Consider the following 18,557-nt stretch of genomic DNA (forward strand, 5'->3'; position numbering starts at 1 on the left):
CATGTATTTCAAAACATTCTCTCTGTTTGGTTCATTTAAAAAAAACAAACCCACAAGGAACAAATTTAGGATCCAAAAGAGTGACATTTCTGCTTTTGCTTTAGTAATTCTTGGCTCTATGTATGACGTGTGCATACACACGAAAGCTTATACCAGAACAAACTTAGTTGGTCTATAAGGTGCTACTGGACAATTTTTTATTTTGTTTATTTTTATTTCGACTGCGTCAGACCAACAGGGCTACCTACCTGAATCTAGAAATTGGAAACTTATTTCTGGTAGCTGTGCCCAGCATTTCTGCCAATAGATGGCACTCTACACTTCTCTAACAAATAATGTTCTATATTTTATCAGATAGTTGTTCCTTTTATCTGAGTAGCTCAACCATGCTCTTGAATTTTACAGCTATTTTGTATTTATTGTTTCCACTAGGGCTGAAATATACATGTGGCACAGAAGAACTGTGATTAGCCTCCTAAAGATGGTTTGATTTCATTTCTGAACCGAAATGCAGCCTTGTATCTGCTTTCATAGCTGCAGGGGAGAAAATACACGTTTTCTTGAAGTGGCATTTCAGTTTTAAAATGCCTATAAATTAATCACAGTTAGGAGCATAGGAAGAAAAAAAGCTATCCATCTTAAGTCTGTATAACTGAGATGAAAGGTCAGAAAACAATAGATTCTGTTTGAGTGACTGAGGTCTTCATGGACTCATGAACAGAGGGCAGGTTAGAAAGGAGTCATGATCAGAAGGCTGGCTGTCCTTTCTTGCCAAAGCCACAGTTCCAGCCACCTTCATCATCTCTAAGGATTCGTCTTTCTTGACAATGAACCATCCTTTGCAATGTTTACTTAGACATAAGACCATTCAGTTCAATGGTGCTAGCTCCCTTGGATGTTTAAGATTGCAGCTATAATTTTGGGATTCTAAGCAGTGATTTAGAGAAAAATTCCCAAATATCAGAGCTGTTGCAAGCGCTCAGCATCCATCATCAGTAAGAAGCAATGAAGCATATACACATACACTTTAACTTGATTCAAATTTATTCTTTTACCACTGAGTTTACTGTGTGACTCTACTAAGACTATTGATATAGACTTCAAGACCTCTTGCTCCTTTATTTCCTTAACTAAAAGAAGCCACTATGGACTAATTATTATCCTGGTCACTTAACCAAGTTATTCTACTATTATTTTTATTTGATGGATTATTTGTTCATTCATAACTAACACCATTGGTTTTCTAGTTGTATTTATCCAGCATGGAGTGAGAATTAGGCCCTGTATTCCCCTTGTCTGATGTTGAAACTAAAATTACTTCATCTGCAACTACATCATAAATCAAATCAGTTTCATTCAAAATGATCCCTAAATATGTATATAGGACCAACACTGACTCACTTTTTAAGCTGAGTTCATCTTAAATGTTCTGACCTAAAAAAAAATTCCTCAATTGCTACTAATATTCGCTGAATTACCAGTACTTACAGAGTCTTAGAAAGCTGTGTATGAATTAGGAACAACATTTGCTATATCACTTTCGCTTCTGCAAAGAGCTTTCGTGCTAGGCTAGATTCTGCGTCAAAAAACAATGAAATGTAGACTCTCATACCAAATGTTCATCACTCTGGTACTTGAATTTGCAGAAGTAGGAAAGTGATTAATTACCCAGTAAAACAGCTTCTCTCTGAAAATCTCTACAGTACTTGCAAGTCACTTAAAGGGAAAAGAGTAAAATGAGAGAAAACACAGTTCAGTACACAAATTCCCTTCCTTTCACAACATTTGATTCGCTTCCCTTACATCTCTTGGTGGCTGGATTAGATCTATGAGAAGGAAGGTTTTTAAACCCTTCCAGCTGTTGTTGGGCTCCATTTCCCATCAGTTTATTAGATTGCTGGGTTCTTCAAAGATATATCTGGCAATACTCTATCATCTATCTATTAATCGATCCTAAGGCCTGCTATTAAGGTCAATCAAAACAATTCAATCAAATTCAATCAATCAAAACAATTCAATCAAAACAATATAATATCATTCCTATAACAAATAACTTATTTATCCTGTCATAAGAAGGGCCCCTAATTAATACGTTGATCTCATCATGCACCTGCAAATACATTTTAGGAAGTAATTGTTGTACCATATTACCAAACTACTGTACAGTTCTGCTATGAATACCAGGAATGACAACAGCACAGGTTGGTCATATATACAGTACATGCCTAGCTCACACACATCACAGCAAACAAAAATGGAGGATAGTCTTCAAAACTATTTGGTGTGCTCTTTTCTTTGTGATGAGATCCAAGTGTACCTGATCAGTGCTTTTGGTGTGTTAAGCTGATCAGCACCGGAAACCAATATCTGAATGCTCTATAAATCAATGTGTAACTATAGCCCCAGTTCACTTATTAGTGCTCAAATGTTCAATCCATGCAAGTGTGGGTTCTTCTTACACCTAGAGACACCCCTGCCACTGCACTCCCCCCCCCACCAGCTTTGTCCTTCTTGAACTCCATGATGTTATGGGTTTGTGCCTGGATTTAGTAAAAGTTTGATTGAATAATGGTTTGATTAAACATTGCCAAACAGAGAATCCCCTGGATTTAGTTATGCTAACAAGCCAAGCCAGCTAAGGAGAGTTAGCGGGATGGTCCCCTAGCAGGGGACAAAAGCTGGTGATGCCCCTTCAAGGAAACCACCAGAGGGCAAGACAGCCAGGCAAATAGTAGTGGGACTCCTCCTATGCTGGGTGCTAGTGGGCAGAGGCAAAGGCCAGGTTTAGGGTTTCGGCTTTGAATGAAGCAGGCTGTGAGGAGGTCCTTGGAGTCAGTTAGCAGCAAGAAGGAGAAGGAGGGGCAAAACTCCATGTGAGCTGGGGCTGACAGGCTGGGACTAAGAAACACAGAGGGCGGCTTTTTGCTGTTCTTTGAATCCAATGCTGCCCTTAAGAGGGAAGCCAGGATGCTCTGCAATCCCTCCATCTAGGTGCAGGTTGTATATATGTAAAAAAACAACAACAAAGCCATATATCATAAAGACACCACAGTCTTTGCTGTGCCTAATTTCTGAAGGAAACACAAAACTTGGGTAAGTACCTGGAACCCCTGGAATCTCAAATCACTCGGAGATAGGGGTGGCATCAAACAATATGTTAGCCACAGACATTTGCAAAGGGGAAAGCTTCATGTGTACAGTTGTGTATGCAAAGGCTTCCACACATTTTGGAACCCATGACCTGAAAACCTTCATACATGGAGCTAAACAATGTATAGCACACGTGTCCCCTTTGCTGATGTCCATGTCAACATGCAGGTGTCAGGGGCATGGTTGGTCAGGCGAGTGGTAGCAGTGAGACTAGCTGGCACAGTCCACTTTCCACCCATGTGTTGATGTGAACTGTAACAAGTGAACAGGGCCGAGGTATTTTGGATAAACCTGGTCCTGTATCAAGATTTAAAATGTGCTAATCAAGCAATCTGGAACAGATAGGAAAGGATATTAAACTTGTTTGGTTTGGTTTTCCCATTATGTCAGCTTCAACCAGCATGCTGTGAAAAATAAAAATTCCACAGTCCTGATTGCAACACTTCCTGGCTAGACAATTGCACAATCATTCCAGGAACAGAAATGAGGACATTTTCACTCAAGTGTGTGAAAGCCACACACTTGTTACATGCCTTCACTTCCTCTTCTAATTTTATTTTTAAAAGGTTGGGATCAGCGGTGTGGAAGCACAATTGTAAAGAAAGCAGCGTTGTCATTGTGGTACAGCAGCCAGGATGGGTCAGGCTTCCGTGTGGACTGGTGAGTTTGGCAATGTGATTGAAGGTTAGGATTGGAGACTAGCCTGGGCTTTCTCCAGCTGGAGTTCCAAGGATTTGCTTTGGCAGGACAGCAGTGACCCAGTGCATGTTGTTGATGTTGCTAATTGGGTACAAGATATGGAGAGGGTAACTGAATGCTATTTTGAACGTTTATGGTTATGTACCTTTTAAAATTTCATGGGCAATACAGAAAAGCCCGTATCCCTGTGTGGGGAAATCTCATGTAGCTAACCATCTAAGCAAGTTTGAAATCCCTCTCTGCCTAGGGTAATCATGCTCATTGACTCGAGTAGTTTTATTAATCAAAGTGCATGACTTTGAACATTCAAGAATTTGAAAAAGGTAGTGATAATGTGGTATTTATAGCAGGTCTGGTCTTGTCATAACATGATTTTCTCCTCTTGACTTTTTGCAGTAAGCATCACTGCGCTGATCTTTCTGCAGTCTGGTAAGTTATTTTTTCCTCTTTCCTTGGCTTTCAGAAATCACTCTGGGGTTGGAAATTCCTTGTGTCAGTCTCTACTAGGATTCTAATATGCTCACATTCCCTCATTTCAATCATTCTACAAGGGTTGGTAATGAGGGAAGCTCTCCATGATGGGGCTTTGTCCACTGAACAGGTATCCCAGGATGTCTGAAAGTGCCCCAACACTTTCCCCCTCCCCGGGAAGGGTCAGAATCAATGTTTTATTTGGGATGTGCGCAAAATTACTAAATGGAGATAGAATTCCTGTCCTTGCCTTCAACCCAGAGTGGGGCAGGGAGAGGTTAGGCAGGAAGGAGCACATCTGTAAGCCCTACTCCTGATATAGATGCAGGCTGTGTGAAATGAGTCTATATATGTACCAACTGCCCAAGCAATTGGAGGTCCTGCATCTTGCCCTTTTGTGGCAGGTTTCCACATATTATTTGACTAAGGGTGTGTGCAGACTGTCATTAATTATGGGTGGGATTCAAGCACATACAGACAAATACAAGTTGCACAATTAAAGTTGGTTTGGTGCACTGACTCTCTGTGTAATGGACTCTCTGTGAAAGGGAAATTCCCTGAAGATTGTGAGATAACAATTGCTTGATGCAACATCATATAATATCCCTGCAAACAAATCAGTATGGATGCTCAGGGAAGAGCTGACATCCTCTAACCTCCTCACAAACTTTATGCAAACGAATCAGGATCAGAGGCGGTTTTTGGTTGGTGTGAGCAGGGCAGTGCACAGCAGGAGGTGCCACAACAATGCTGTAGAATGGAGAGTGAGAGGCAGGGAGCACTGAATTTTAGCATCACGCAGGGTGCTGCTGAGATTTGAGAACCTAATGTCCACCACTGTCAGGGTGAATGAAAAGGTCATTTTGAAGTACGGCTGTTGGAGAATTCTGGTGGAAATGCCAGTGGAAATTGCTGGTGTTTGCTTGTTCATCCCATGTCCAGAACAGAATCGATCTAGTGAAAAGAATCAGTATTCACTGTTGTCTTCAGTCTGCAAACAATCCATAATTGATCACTCCCTGCCCCTGTTTGTATTGCACTGCCTTTCCATTGAGTTGAATGGTATGGATCAAAACAATGACAACGTAATTAACGATGTGAAATTCCACCACAGTGGACAGCAAGACAAATAATGTAAGTTTCGTCAGAAGAAGCCCAAGAACAGAGGGATGGAAGGAGCACTGCATGCAATGGACACAGGTGGCAGCGGAAAGCGATGCTTTCTTACATCTCTATCTGGAAGGAAACTAGCTCCTTTTAAAAAAATTATCTCTCCTAATTATCTTAACCTAATTATCTCTCCTAATTATCTTTACAGTTTCTACCTCTAAGCTGGTTTGCTATTTCACCGGCTGGTCCCAGTACCGGGAAACTTCAGGGCGTTTTGTCGCTGATCAGATTGATCCAAATCTCTGCACCCACATCATTTATGCTTTCGCCAAAATAAGTGGCAACCAGCTCGAGCCCGGTGAATGGAATGATGCCACTACATATGGGACTCTCAATCAGCTTAAAAGGTGGGTAACACAAGAAGGCACATACAAAACATGAAACACAAAGGGGACCCTACCTCCACAGCATCCTCTATTGTTGACACAGCCCATGCTGAGCCTAGCTGGGACTTCTCTTGCAGGGAGTGAGTGGGCCTTGGGTCAAACTACATACGGAGATGTAACTTCACCTCATATGTATGTTTTACAATAATAAATAGTCACCGGGGATGGTGATCAGAAACATGGTGTGTGCTTGGGCATGGCTTGTTTAACCCTTCCCCTCCACCATGGTCCCAGTGATAATTAGCCCCTGATTTTGTATCTAAAATGAAGCTCTCATTGGAACCAATGGAAACTTTCATCCTCAAAAATGAAAGCTTTGGGACAGTTCTTGGTGTAACCATGGCAGGTAGGTTATATCATATCCACCATGATTCCAATCCTAATTGCCTCCCCAGCAGTAGCTAGTGTTCACTGTTTTCAGAAGGGTAAAACCCAAGTACGGTGGTACCTCAGGTTAACCACTTAATTCGTTCCAGAGGTCCGTTCTTAACCTGAAACTGTTCTTAACCTGAAGCACCACTTTAGCTAATGGGGCCTCCTGCTGCTTCCACGCTGCCAGAGCACAATTTCTGTTCTCATCCTGAAGCAAAGTTCTTAACCCGAGGTAATATTTCTGGGTTAGCGGAGCCTGTAACCTGAAGCGTATGTAACCTGAAGCATATGTAACCTGAAGTGAATGTAACCCGAGGTACCACTGTATTATGTAGCATGCAGTGTGGACCCCCAGACTATCTCTTGCAAGACACCAAGTACCTTGACTGTTTCCTCAGTGCAAGCCACTGCACTTTCCACTAGCAATGGAATCAGTAATGCTAATAATTAAACCACTGTGGAAGGAGAGGCCTCATTTACTTAAATAACTTCACAGGTTGATGGATATTTGGGGTTCAAATATCACATTGTGTTGAGTTGTATTATTCTTTCTCAAACTTTTTTAAAGCAAAAGCCTTGAAGCAGTCTCTGGCAGGTTGTTTCTGAGCAGAAGAGGAGTGTATCAAGGGACACAACTTTACTCTAACCTCTCCAGCTGTTCATCAGCTGAAACAATTATTTAAAGTACTCATCACTGCTTTGGTAGTACTAAATGAGGGATGGTGAAAAATATGCTACTTCCAAGTGTATCAAATGCTCTGATTATTCCATACAGCCTATTACTCAGAATGCTTGGCCTACTGCCAGTCTCCCCTCCCCTTCTGCACAATCCAGAGAAAATTAATTAACTGTGCACATGTAACACTCTGGATGATGTTCTGTACTATAAAAAACCCAAAGTTGACTTCTACTTTGCTGAAATCATTTTTTAAAAATATCCTAATACTCTTTATTTTATTCACTCTTTTCTTCTTTAGAAATCGCAACTTGAAGACCCTTCTCTCTGTTGGTGGAGCTCTCATGGGACCTGAACCGTAAGTCTAGAGCTATCTGTTTACAGTCATACCTTGGATCCCGAATGCCTTGCGAGTTGAACGTTTTGGATCCCAAATGCCGCAAACCCAGAAGTGAGTGTTCTGGTTTGCAAATGTTCTTTGGAACCCAAACATTGGGCACGACTTCTGCGGCTTCCGATTGGCTGCAGGAGCTTCCTGCAGCCAATCTGAAGCCATGCCTTGGTTTCCAAACATTTTGGAAGTTGAACAGACTTTCGGAATGGATTCCATTCAACTTCTGAGGTACCACTGAACTTAATTTTTGCTTATGCCAGTAAAAATCATAAGTGAAAAAAGCCAAAGGTTTCTCTTCCAAAGTGGTCTGTCCTTTCAGTATAGCAAGTATACTTCCCAGAAGTGGGGTTGACACCTTGCTGTAAACTCTCTCTCTGAACATGTGTGGTGATGGTCAGAGCCTGGCTATTTCCACATTTCTCCCTGCATAACTGTGAGACAGCCTAATGCTTCTTGACACCTCCAGTGGGAGGGTGAGCATGGGCAAACCCTGGTGTATAAAGCTGCACAGTGAACCATTCTTCTCTTGGATTTTAGATTACAATTCATCTCAGCAAGTGGGACCTGCAACAAAATGTGTATCTTCTTCCTTTAACAAGAGTGCTGCTTTCCAGTGCTCCAGCCAGTCAAGCCCTCCAATATATACTGTGAGCTGTAAAAGGACCAACACAGGCCAATTCACCTTCCCAATTTACTTTCTTGTTTTTCTATAGTCATCACCAGGGCTGTCTTTAGCATATGCGCTGCCGGGGTGCAAAGATCCTCCCAGCACCCCCAAATTAATTTTTATTGAGCTTTTTTGGGGGGGGGAGCCAAAATCTCTCACCTGCAACAATGACGCAGCGGAATAAATTGCTTTTGTTTCCTGACTCGCTGGTGATATTTGATGCTATGGAGTAGCAGAGCAACGGGGGGGGGGGAGAGGGGGAGAGAGAGACACTTTCGCTCCTGTCAGGGAACTGCCATCGACTCAGAGGCAAGAAATAGAAGGGCAGTTGTGTTACAGGGAGCCTCCGAAAATCTTGCAAAGCAGTTCCTCTTCCGGAGAGGAGGAAAGCCCCAGCTCCAGTGGGGAAGAGGTGCAAGGACCAGAGGATGCTGGTAGGAGCCTTAACACCACACCTGAGCAAGCTGGACAGGAGGGAAACACGCCCTTGCCACCGTCCATCCTGCACAGTAGTCTGAGGCACAGAGAGGGGCGGAGACGGTTGGGGGTAATGAAACTCTTACGTTGGGGGAGGTCCAAAAAAAGACCACTAATGGATTCTGCCAGCGATTGAGCCAGACATGAGCTTTGGGGCTCTTCACTGTAAATAGTTTGCACCAAAATAAAGCCTGTAAAACACAGGTCCTGCCTGGTTACTCTCGAGCAACCACAACAGCCACCTGACAGCTCCATTGCTTTTCACTGCCGCCAATCAAGAGGGACAGGTATACAGTAGGTATACATTTGGCACCCTCCAGAATTAAGCACCCGGGTGCCCCGCACCCCTTGCACCACCGGGTAAAGACAGCCCTGGTCATCAACAAGTTTTTCCAACCCTTCTGTTGGCTCCCTTTTGTTTTCCAGTGGTCCATTTCTGTTGGCATGGTGTGCTGAGTTTTCTATTGGAGGGAGTGATACTTTCAATATGAATACTTCTCTGCCCGTGGAAACTTTTTTTCCAGTTATTGTGGAATACTTCAATCATCTACTGTAAAAAATAATAATAATGGCTTCATTTTATTTCTATGAAAAATACAAAGTAATCAACAATCCCTCTACGTTTTTGTCTCCTGTCTGTAATAGCTTTAGAAGAATAACTGCATCTCCTGCCACACGCTCAGAATTTGTGATGTCTGTGTTGCAGTTGCTTCGGACAAATAACTTTGATGGCTTTGATCTTGCTTGGCCCTTAGCAGAACTGTCTGATAAAAGCCGTTTGACTAACCTGGTTAAGGTAAAGCAAAATACAAATCATCCTTAGGCAAATACATTTAACAAAGAAATTGATTCAAAAGACAGTGATGGGAAGGAATTACAAATAATAACTTATGATTTCTGTTTTGACTATGTCTTTGTTTTGTTTTTGCTCCACCGCTTTCTCTGCAAAACCCCGCTCTTTACCACTGAATTGGCACAAACAGCAATCTACAGAAAAAATGAAAAGCCATTTGCTTCAATTCAGCTTTAAAGATTAGGTTTTTCTGGGGGAAAATGTGGGGCAAAGGGGAAAAAGCACTTGGATACAGAATGGGAAAATGTGGATTGGTGCCTTGAAAATGTGGGGTAGAAGATAACTGTGGATAAGTCCTCAGATGTCTGAGGAGTGGCAGGCCAGGAGAGAGACTTCTCTGTGGTAGCCCCCAATTGTAAAACTCCCTCCCCACACAAGTCAATCTAACAGCATCATTATTCAGCTGAAAAGGCACCTCTTTGCTTTTGACAGGCAAAATTTATTTTTGTGACCTACTTGAAAACTAGGAATTAACCTGATTGGGGTGGGGGTGTGAATGGTTGGTTATTCTGTTTTAAGTTGTACTGCTCTATTTCTTACCCCTCATTCACCATAACATCCCAGGGCAAGTTACAATAACAAAATTGCCCTGGGATGTTATGGTGAAGGAGGGGTAAGATTCATAGTAGTAGTAGCTGCATTAATCCTCTGCATCACCCATTAGGATCTGTCTGTAGCATTTCGGAGGCGCGGTCAGAAAAGACTCTTACTGAGTGTTGCAATACCCGCTGGAAGGGAAGCCATTGACAAAGGTTATGATATTCAGACAATCTCAGAGTAAGTACTTTTTTAAAAAAAGAATCTACATTAAACAGAATGAACAGCATACTGGGTGGGGCAATTACAGCGAGCAAGTAGTACATTTTTTTAGTTCCAGTTTAAATGGTTCAGGCAAGCAAACAGATGCTATAATGATGATTTAGGGCTTATTTGCACAACTTTCTTTGTGTACCCTGAGAAGGGTGGTATACAAATTTAATAAATAACAGTAATTTACTTTCATAAATAATATTTATTAAGTTTTCCAATTTAACAATCCAGTAAAAACCACATAAAAACATTCCAAATTATAATACAACAAAACAGCCAAATAATAATTCCAAATTATAAATCTTTGGGTGATTTCCCATGCTCTGAAGTTCAGGGAGTGATGATCTAATGTTGTTAACTGCATTCCTTAATTAGTCAGATAATCCCAATAAACATTTCCAAATGTTGATCCTTTGTTTATTTTTAACATCCGCTGAGTTCGTTTAAACAAGCGGATTAGTCCTTTGTAATTATGTGTGAAATATTGTCCTGCAATCCAACATTCTCATCCACTTTCACTTTCTGCATTTCTTACTGTGTCACAGCCAAGACCAGAGGAGATGTTGCCTCTTCGCCATTAGCGCCGGGCAGATATCTAAAATTCCCTCCTGTAATCTTTTTCCAGCTGTTAATGAGTTGATGTTTCTGTAAAAAACACCGTAGCTCCCATCGTAAATTCTTTTTATCATTCAATTAAAGGTCTTTGCCAGAATCATAGTCCAAATTTCACACAGTCAATTTTGTAGTTAAACCATAACAATAATGATAGCAAGATACTCTTTCAGTCCTGCTTGCTCATTTCAAACCGTACTTCGGGGGAGATTTGCCAAAAAAAACCCCAGCAAATTCAAAATATATCAAAAGGAAGGAATGGAGGCTCACCTCCCCAACATACTGATAGCTGCAGCAAAAGTCCTTCTCCAGGTCGAATCCTTGGCACCCAATGGCTGAATCAGTTAGCAGAGTACTTTATCTTCCCTAGTTCAGAGCATGCCTGATAATTAAGCCCAAATTTTATCTTAAAAAACAGGTGTCCGCTGCCCATGGCAACAGCTTTGGAGAGTGGCCAAGAAGTGCAGTGCAATGCACCCAGCGCGCCCCCCCATTAAATAACAGAAATTTAAAATCCTCAACATAAAGTGCCTTTTTCAGTTGTAAGGTAGAGGTGAGACCAAAAAATGTCAGCTCACAGTTTTGCTCCAAAATGGTAAGTAACTACAAACAGATTTCCATTCTGGAAGGCTGGAAGTGTGGATGACATTTATTAAACCTAACAGAAACTGAAGATAACTGTAGTTATTCCCCAAGGATCTTGGGTGACCATTTGTTCTTCTTTCTCTAGATATGTTGATTTCATTAACTTCATGACCTTTGATTTTCACGGTGCCTGGGAAAGTTTCACAGGCCATTTAAGCCCCCTTCAGAAGAGCACAGCTGACAGTGGATCTGCATCCTACTACAATGTTGTAAGTTGTCAGTCCAAGGACTTTGTTAAATATTTCAAACGGCTTTTCCATAAGCTTTTTTTTAAAAAAAAAATGCCACATGTTTTCTTTACTGTAGCAATAGTAAAGCTAGCCTGGTGGACGAGGTTCTGAACCAAATATCAGTGGTAGAGCTCTGTTTACTTTGCCCCCTCCATCCATTGATTTAATGACTGGCACAAGATAAATTCACCTCTACACCCATTAAACAGATGATTAACTCAAGCAGATGGATGGGGACAGATTTCCCAAATAAAACAGTCTGGTATTAAAACAGCCTGGTATTCAGGATCCTGCATTTTTCCAAGGCACATGCAACCCATAGATAATAGCATTGAGCAACAGATCTGCAACATGTCCTGAACAGGCAGGTCTAGGAATTAGAAAGTTGACCTGTTTAGCATGGGGAGAACCTCACTTGAAGGAAACATTTCATAGCTTAAGGAGTACTCCTTGATTCAGCATTGTCTTTGGAGGTCTAAATTACATCAGTGGCTCAAAGTGTCCTTTTCCAGCTATGCCTGGTAAGCCATGGCCATTTCTGGATCATAAGAGCCCTGACACAGTGATCTATGCTCTGGTAACCTCTTGGTAGATTACTGTAATATGGTCTTCATGGGGCTACCCTTGAAAATAGTTTGGAAGCTCCAGCTAAGGGGAAACACAGCTGCTAGAATCTTGAGTGGTTCAGTCAGGTTCTTCTTACCCTGTCAATTGGTGAAGTTTAAGATAGGGCCTGTTCTGTGATAACACTTTGGTTCTCCCTCAAAGTATGGTTGGTGCCATCAATGCTTCCTTTTCAGCAGCGGCTAAAAACACACTTCTTCAGCCAAGTTTTTGCTGGGAATACTTTACTGGGTCACATAGAAACTGATCATGGTGCTGCATTACGTTTTGGGTCAGGGATGGGCAGGAGCATGAGGGCTGAGAGAATGTGTGGGCAGAGGAGGCAAGCGGGGAGAAGGAAGATCTAAGGGAAGGGGACGGTGATGTGTGGGGAACTGGGGGAGGTATTGGAAGCTGAAGAGCCTGTGATGGGTCCAGAGAGAGTGGTGCCTTTGGAATCGCCTCCATCCTTCCCCACCACTGTCTCCATACACAAGGAGGGACTTGAAGTGACAGGAGAAGCTGGAGCTGTCACTGAGGAGGAGCTATTGGGTGCTTGTGTTGGCCATGTCAGACAAGGGCATTTAAGAAATCAGGAAGAGGTGTGGCTATGTTGTTGCTCAAATGTCCAAGATGGAACACAGGTCTACAGAGATAGATTGCCTAGAGAGCTAGTTAACGGGGAGTGGTATATCCCTTGCAACTTAGGAGCTGGCATAACCGAGTGCTTTGCTGATAAATAAATAACATTCAAGTCAGTTGTCCTCATCATGGGTCTGGGTATGAGCAGGACGTATTGTCATTTTGTATATTTTATCTGAGTTGTTAATTGTTTTAATGGTGTGTTATGTTGTTAACCATGTTGGGACCATGAATGAAGGCTGGGATAGAAATTGAAATAATAAATAGAGAAGTTTAGAAATAACATTCAGTGTCCTACCTAATGTATGCAGTAACTAGTCTACTCTTCCTTCTTCAGGACTACGCTGTGAAGTATCTACGCAGCATAGGTGCCCCAGCTGAGAAGATCATCATGGGAATCCCCACTTATGGCCGGTCTTATACCCTTTCTACCAAGCTGACCGGAGTTGAAGCCCCAGTATCTGGTGCTGGGACACTTGGTCCTTTCACAAAAGAAGCGGGGGTACTGGCCTATTATGAGGTAAGGAGGAGTTCATTTAAGTTCCCATTTAGCCTATAGAAACCCCAATTCCCTTCTGTCTCATCAATCTCAAGGAGATGGATTCAAATCAGAATTAGGATGGGAAGAAGGCAGGAGAAATTTAACATGAAGTTATCTCATGCTCTGTCTTAGAAATGGTACATAATTAGATATGTATGGCTCATAGACAACCCAGACATCACACAGGGGTGTGTGTGGAGAGAAAGACAGACAGACAGACAGACAGAGAGAGAGAGAGAGAGAGAGAGAGAGAGAGAGAGAGAGAGAATGCACACACCACTATGTCATACAGTCGAAGCATTTCTTCACTCCCATACCCTCTGAGTGTCCTGATTTTCCAAGGACAGACGTGGAATTATGAAAGCCATCCTAGCTTCTGATGTGATCCCAGAATGTCCCTATTTTCCCCACCAGTGCTGAGCTCGAGGAGGAGCTAGCACTTGTCCTGAGCAGCAGTGGCAACAAGGGAGCATCCTGTTGCCTCTCCATGGCCTCTCCATGGCCGCCGCTGCCTACCTCCTCCCTTGGGCAGCTCATAGTGGCTGCTGGAGAGCAGGTGAGGAGGAGAAGCTGCTGCTGCTGAAGCCCAGGCCCACATGATGTGCTGGCTCTGAGGAGCAGGCAGAGCACAGGGCTGCCCTGGGCAGGAAAAAAGGGGAAGCGGAGCAGAGAGCAAAGAGTCTAGATTTATTTAAGCTTTGTGCGCCTACGTTTAATCTTGCCCCTTTCTAAAATTTATTTATTTGTGTGTGTTTTTCTTTTTAAATCTACCAAAGCAAAATAAAAAAGGAATAAGGGGTTTTCTCAGGGTGTTAGCGTGTAAGCTGTGTCCCGTTGGTATTGTGGTGGGGGCACTCGCCATTCTTCTGATAGGAAATGCTCTGTGGGGGCAGGACCAAAAAAGAGGGGTCAAGGAGAGTCAATTGGTGGGGGGGGGTGAGCAATGTTCTTATTTTCCTGAGGAATGTTGGAGGGCAGTTGTTTTTTCTTAAAAAAATGTTTAGGGGTACTCTCATTTTCCCACTCATATTGAAATACTGCCCCTCAATGAGGTCAAACTTAGATTCACAAAATGTTTGGGGGTATGTGTACCCCCACAAAAAAGCACTGTTGGAGGGTATGCACTCCCAGTCCCAAAGCAATGGGAAAGCTAAAGTCCTCAATCTGAAATGAAGCATTTGCCCTAAAATCAAGTTTAACTGGCAAGAATTGGGAAAGTGGGGGAGTGATGTGTCCAAACTGTACCACTACCTGTGGAATCCCTTTATGGACCTCAAAGCAATGGTATGGGGGAGGGCTTTAAATCTATATCAGATTTTCTCTTCAAAAACATGTGTTGTGGTAAAACTTTAACCTAATTTTTATAGCTCACATATATATTGTTATAGCGTTGTGAGTGCTGTGGAAGCGTTGTGGAGAGAGTAGTCAGAGGATAAATGGGAGGACTTTGGAGAACTAACATGGGGGAAGGTCCTAGCAGGTTGGCAGGTGGAGATCTGGACACAAGGGAAGGGTCTAGTGGCCTATTAGAGGAGAGACCCACTTCTATGAGATCAGACTCCCCAAGCAATATGTCACCAGCTGTGGAGGTGAATCCAGCGCCCCCATTGTCGGTGAAAAGCCTTTCCATCACTGGCAGGCAAAAGAGAGATGTCAGGATAAAATGGTGGCTAGTCCTGTCCTGCAGTAATAGACAATCTGCTAACATCAGCATTCATGTTTATAACTTTCAATTTATTCCTATCAGATCTGTGGCTTTAATTCCGGTGCCAAGAAGGAATGGATTCAGGAACAAAAAGTCCCCTACTCCTATAAAGGGAACCAGTGGGTTGGATATGAAGATGTGACAAGTGTTCAGATCAAGGTAAGTACTGGCAAATGTCTATTCCCTTTGTCCATTAAGTTGCATGATCTACAGGTATTGGTAAGGAAAGTTATGAAATTGTGTGAGGATAGGTCCTCTTATTCTTAAAATAGGCCATAGTGGCTGAGCACCTGAATGTCATACAGAGAGATGCCACCACTCGATTTTATTTAGAGGGCAAATCTTGTTTCCATCAAAGATGTACATCAGGATAGGAGCTGGATGATCCCAGCTGCCTACACAGACCATATCTGCAAGAACTAGCAAATTAAGTGGCAAGAAGCAGAATAAAAGAAAAACTGTGACGGGCAGTACAGATGTCCCCCACTTATGTATAATCAATTTGGTAACAACTCACTAATTCAATTCAAACCCAGAAATGGCAGGAGAGAGCTGGAGAGCACTTGCGGTTCATAAGGATACCCATTCCGGAGCCCAAAGAGAATATCGGTGAGGGAGGAGGAAGCCCCAAACAGACTGGAGGCACAACAGGGATTTGTTTAGGCTGCTGAGCCTCCCCACCTAGCAGCTGATATATGGAGTAGTGCAGCAGCAGCCGCTTTTCCAGCCTCCAGCCAGCCCCCGAGTTTCAATTCTAGTTGTAGGTATTTTTGAATACAGTATTTTTGGTATGGGTGAAGAGAGAACAGCAGAGAGGGTGTTTAAAGGGTATTTAGAGGGTACTCTCCACTTTACAGGATTTCATTTAAGTACACGGGGCTCTGGAACGTAACTCCTGCATAAAGGGGGGGGGCTGCCTGGACATGTTTTTTACAAAGATTTGACTATTGGCTTGGTTTCAAACTAATTTTCTATTTCACTGAGCAATGATACTCAAACGAGGTGGCAAGCCATTGTACAAAGCTGTGTGGCGGTTAGATATGAGATTGTAGCTTGGATTGCTATACGGTTAAGCAATGTGCAGGCCTGCTCACAATTCTATTCTCTTATCAGGCTGCCAACATCAGAGAATACAGAGGCCCATAAAAAAAAAATCCCAGCAAAATATCACTTTGCTGCTTTGCATGTATGAGCTGTCACAGAATACATATGTGCACTTTGGGATCATATGGGAATTTGTTGCGCAATGTGCATGAATATGCTGTTAATGCACTGTGCCGTGAATGTGAATGCATGTGCATTTGACTGCCATGTGGAAATCCAGCCCTAACAGAAGACCTATAGAGGTGGCTATTACCATCCTAGAAGATATGTTTGTCAAAGGTGTGCATGTGCAGTATGGTGGCCTTCTTGCTGCTTGACAGACAGATGTGTCTATATTGAGGAAATGACAGCAGTAGCCTGTTTTACACATCTGGACCACAGCATGGACTAAGACGCTTCCACAGCCCAGTTTGCACACCATGATAAACCATAATTAATGGTTTGCTGTGGATTGCTTTGTTCTTCTCTGCCTTGTGTATGGAGAACACAAAGTACTACAGGCTGGTTTGAATGTAATGTTAAGAAAGGGGGTGATTTGTTTTTGCCCAAGCTAGCAAGATAGGAACAAAGCAGCCATGTTTGGTTCATGCATGGTAAGTCATGTTGTATGGCGTACCAGGATGTGCGAACAAAATCCATGTGTGGTATGCAAAAAAGTTCCATAAAATTTTACATTTTATATAGAATTTGTTTTTGTTTTTTAATTCTTTTTTCCCTTTCTTTCTTTTTTAATCTTCTTTAGGTTCAATACATGAAGGATAATCAGTTGGGAGGTATTATGGTTTGGACACTTGAGCAGGATGATTTTTCGGGTTCCTTCTGCAACCAGGGAAAATACCCACTAATTGGTGCTATTAAGAAAGAACTGGATAAAAAAGCTCCAGTTTTTGCAAGAGGATAATCTTGAATATCAGGAGAACTGTGAAGGCATGCTGGAGATTATCTGTTTCTTCTAGACATGAATGCAGATGATCCATTTACTATGTGGGAAATGTCAGGAAGTTTATTTGGTTGTTAGATGCATGTTAAAGTGATATAATGTAGACGGCCATAGCAAGTTTTCTATTATTTCTTGGTTAATGTTACTTCCCAATTTGCTGTACTGCTGTGAAGTGAAGACATCATTTCTCCACATCCCACTCTGTGCTTCTGCAGTCTTTCATCACTATTGCCAAGTTCCTGGACGAAGAGTTATGACGTTACTGGTTAAGTCTGTTCTTAGCTGTCTTAAAAATGAACTCACCGTTGTAATGGTGGCGCTTGCATTGGTTTCCAAATATATAAATAATACATTCAATAAAACACTCTCCTGTCTTTTTTCAGGGAAAGCTTCCTTTTCTTATCCTGCAAAATAGTTATCTCGGAAATTGTGTTTGTGCATGTATGTCTTGTAATGATGTGTTGGGTGAGGAGGTGTGGCATACAGATTCATAAAAACATAGAGCTGGAAGGGACCCTGAGGATGTGGTCCAACCCCCTTGCAATGCAGGAATATGCAGCTGTTCCTTATGGGGGTCGAACCTGCAACCTTGGCATTATCAGCATGGCACTCTATCCAACGGAGCTATCAAAGTTGTGCCATTAATCTGGTTTAAAATATGTTCAATGTGTAAATGTAATTGCTTTTTAAAAAAAACACTCACAAACAAGCATTTTGCACACACAGGGTGGTATTCAACTAGTATTTACTCAGAGTAGATCCATTGAAATTAAGCAACCTGGGTCATATCTATTGATTTCAATGGATCTATTCTGAGTAAAATCTAGTTGAATGCCACCCATGGAGGCTGAAATTGTCTCTCAGGTCCTTTCCACACAATCAAGCAAAATCATTTGCACAAAACTCCTACAAGCCTTAATCTATTGCAAATGTGCCACATTTGCATTTAGGTAAGTGTGCATAGCATTGCAACCACGCCACACAGTGCTATGTTTGTTACCAAGAAGGACAACACCATAACAAGAGGACAACACTATACATTTCAGGCACATTTTACCCCAAAGAATCCTGGGAATTGTAGTTTATATTTCCCAGGATTCTTGGGGACAGGATTGCTTTAGATGTGCTTTAAGATGTGCATGCAACCTCTCTCCCAAGTGTGTAATCTGGATGAGAGAATGTGTTGCTATCTTCAGTAATCAACTGCAGTCAAGTGCAGTTCTGTATCCAGAAGTTTGTTAAGGGTTTAAGCAATTATCATTATAATTTTTCCAATCCCATTCTTATTAAGTTGAGATCATATTTATGTCCTCTGTACAAGCTGGGGTTATTTCAGCACTAGGGCAATTACCAAAACTTGCCAAGGTCCTAAGCAACATTATATCTTATCTTAATTTTCCCCCAGTAAAT

General features: G+C 42.1%; 1 protein-coding gene across 1 annotated transcript; it reads left to right on the top strand.

Annotated features, from left to right (window-relative positions):
• The first annotated feature begins 3,591 nt into the window (after positions 1-3,591).
• LOC310709405 (chitinase-3-like protein 1) lies at positions 3,592-17,509 on the top strand. The gene is made up of 10 exons (XM_083509040.1): positions 3,592-3,810; positions 4,246-4,278; positions 5,639-5,837; positions 7,226-7,282; positions 9,108-9,258; positions 9,980-10,092; positions 11,468-11,591; positions 13,195-13,377; positions 15,146-15,262; positions 16,950-17,509. The coding sequence occupies exons 1-10, from the start codon at positions 3,786-3,788 to the stop codon at positions 17,106-17,108; spliced, it is 1,161 nt and encodes a 386-aa protein (XP_083365166.1). The 5' UTR covers positions 3,592-3,785; the 3' UTR covers positions 17,109-17,509.
• Positions 17,510-18,557: the final 1,048 nt, after the last annotated feature.

This window comes from Podarcis liolepis, assembly GCF_965112155.1.
Source record: "Podarcis liolepis genome assembly, chromosome: 6".
In the NCBI taxonomy this organism is placed as follows: Eukaryota; Metazoa; Chordata; class Lepidosauria; order Squamata; family Lacertidae; genus Podarcis; species Podarcis liolepis.

Bases quoted from the DNA above. Each gene is read 5' to 3' on its own strand.
- LOC310709405 (XM_083509040.1), top strand. From the start codon at position 3,786: ATGGGTCAGGCTTCCGTGTGGACTG. The intron at 7,283-9,107 runs GTAAGTCTAGAG...TGTCTGTAATAG, and splicing joins GCTCTCATGGGACCTGAACC to CTTTAGAAGAATAACTGCAT. The intron at 13,378-15,145 runs GTAAGGAGGAGT...TATTCCTATCAG, and splicing joins GGGTACTGGCCTATTATGAG to ATCTGTGGCTTTAATTCCGG.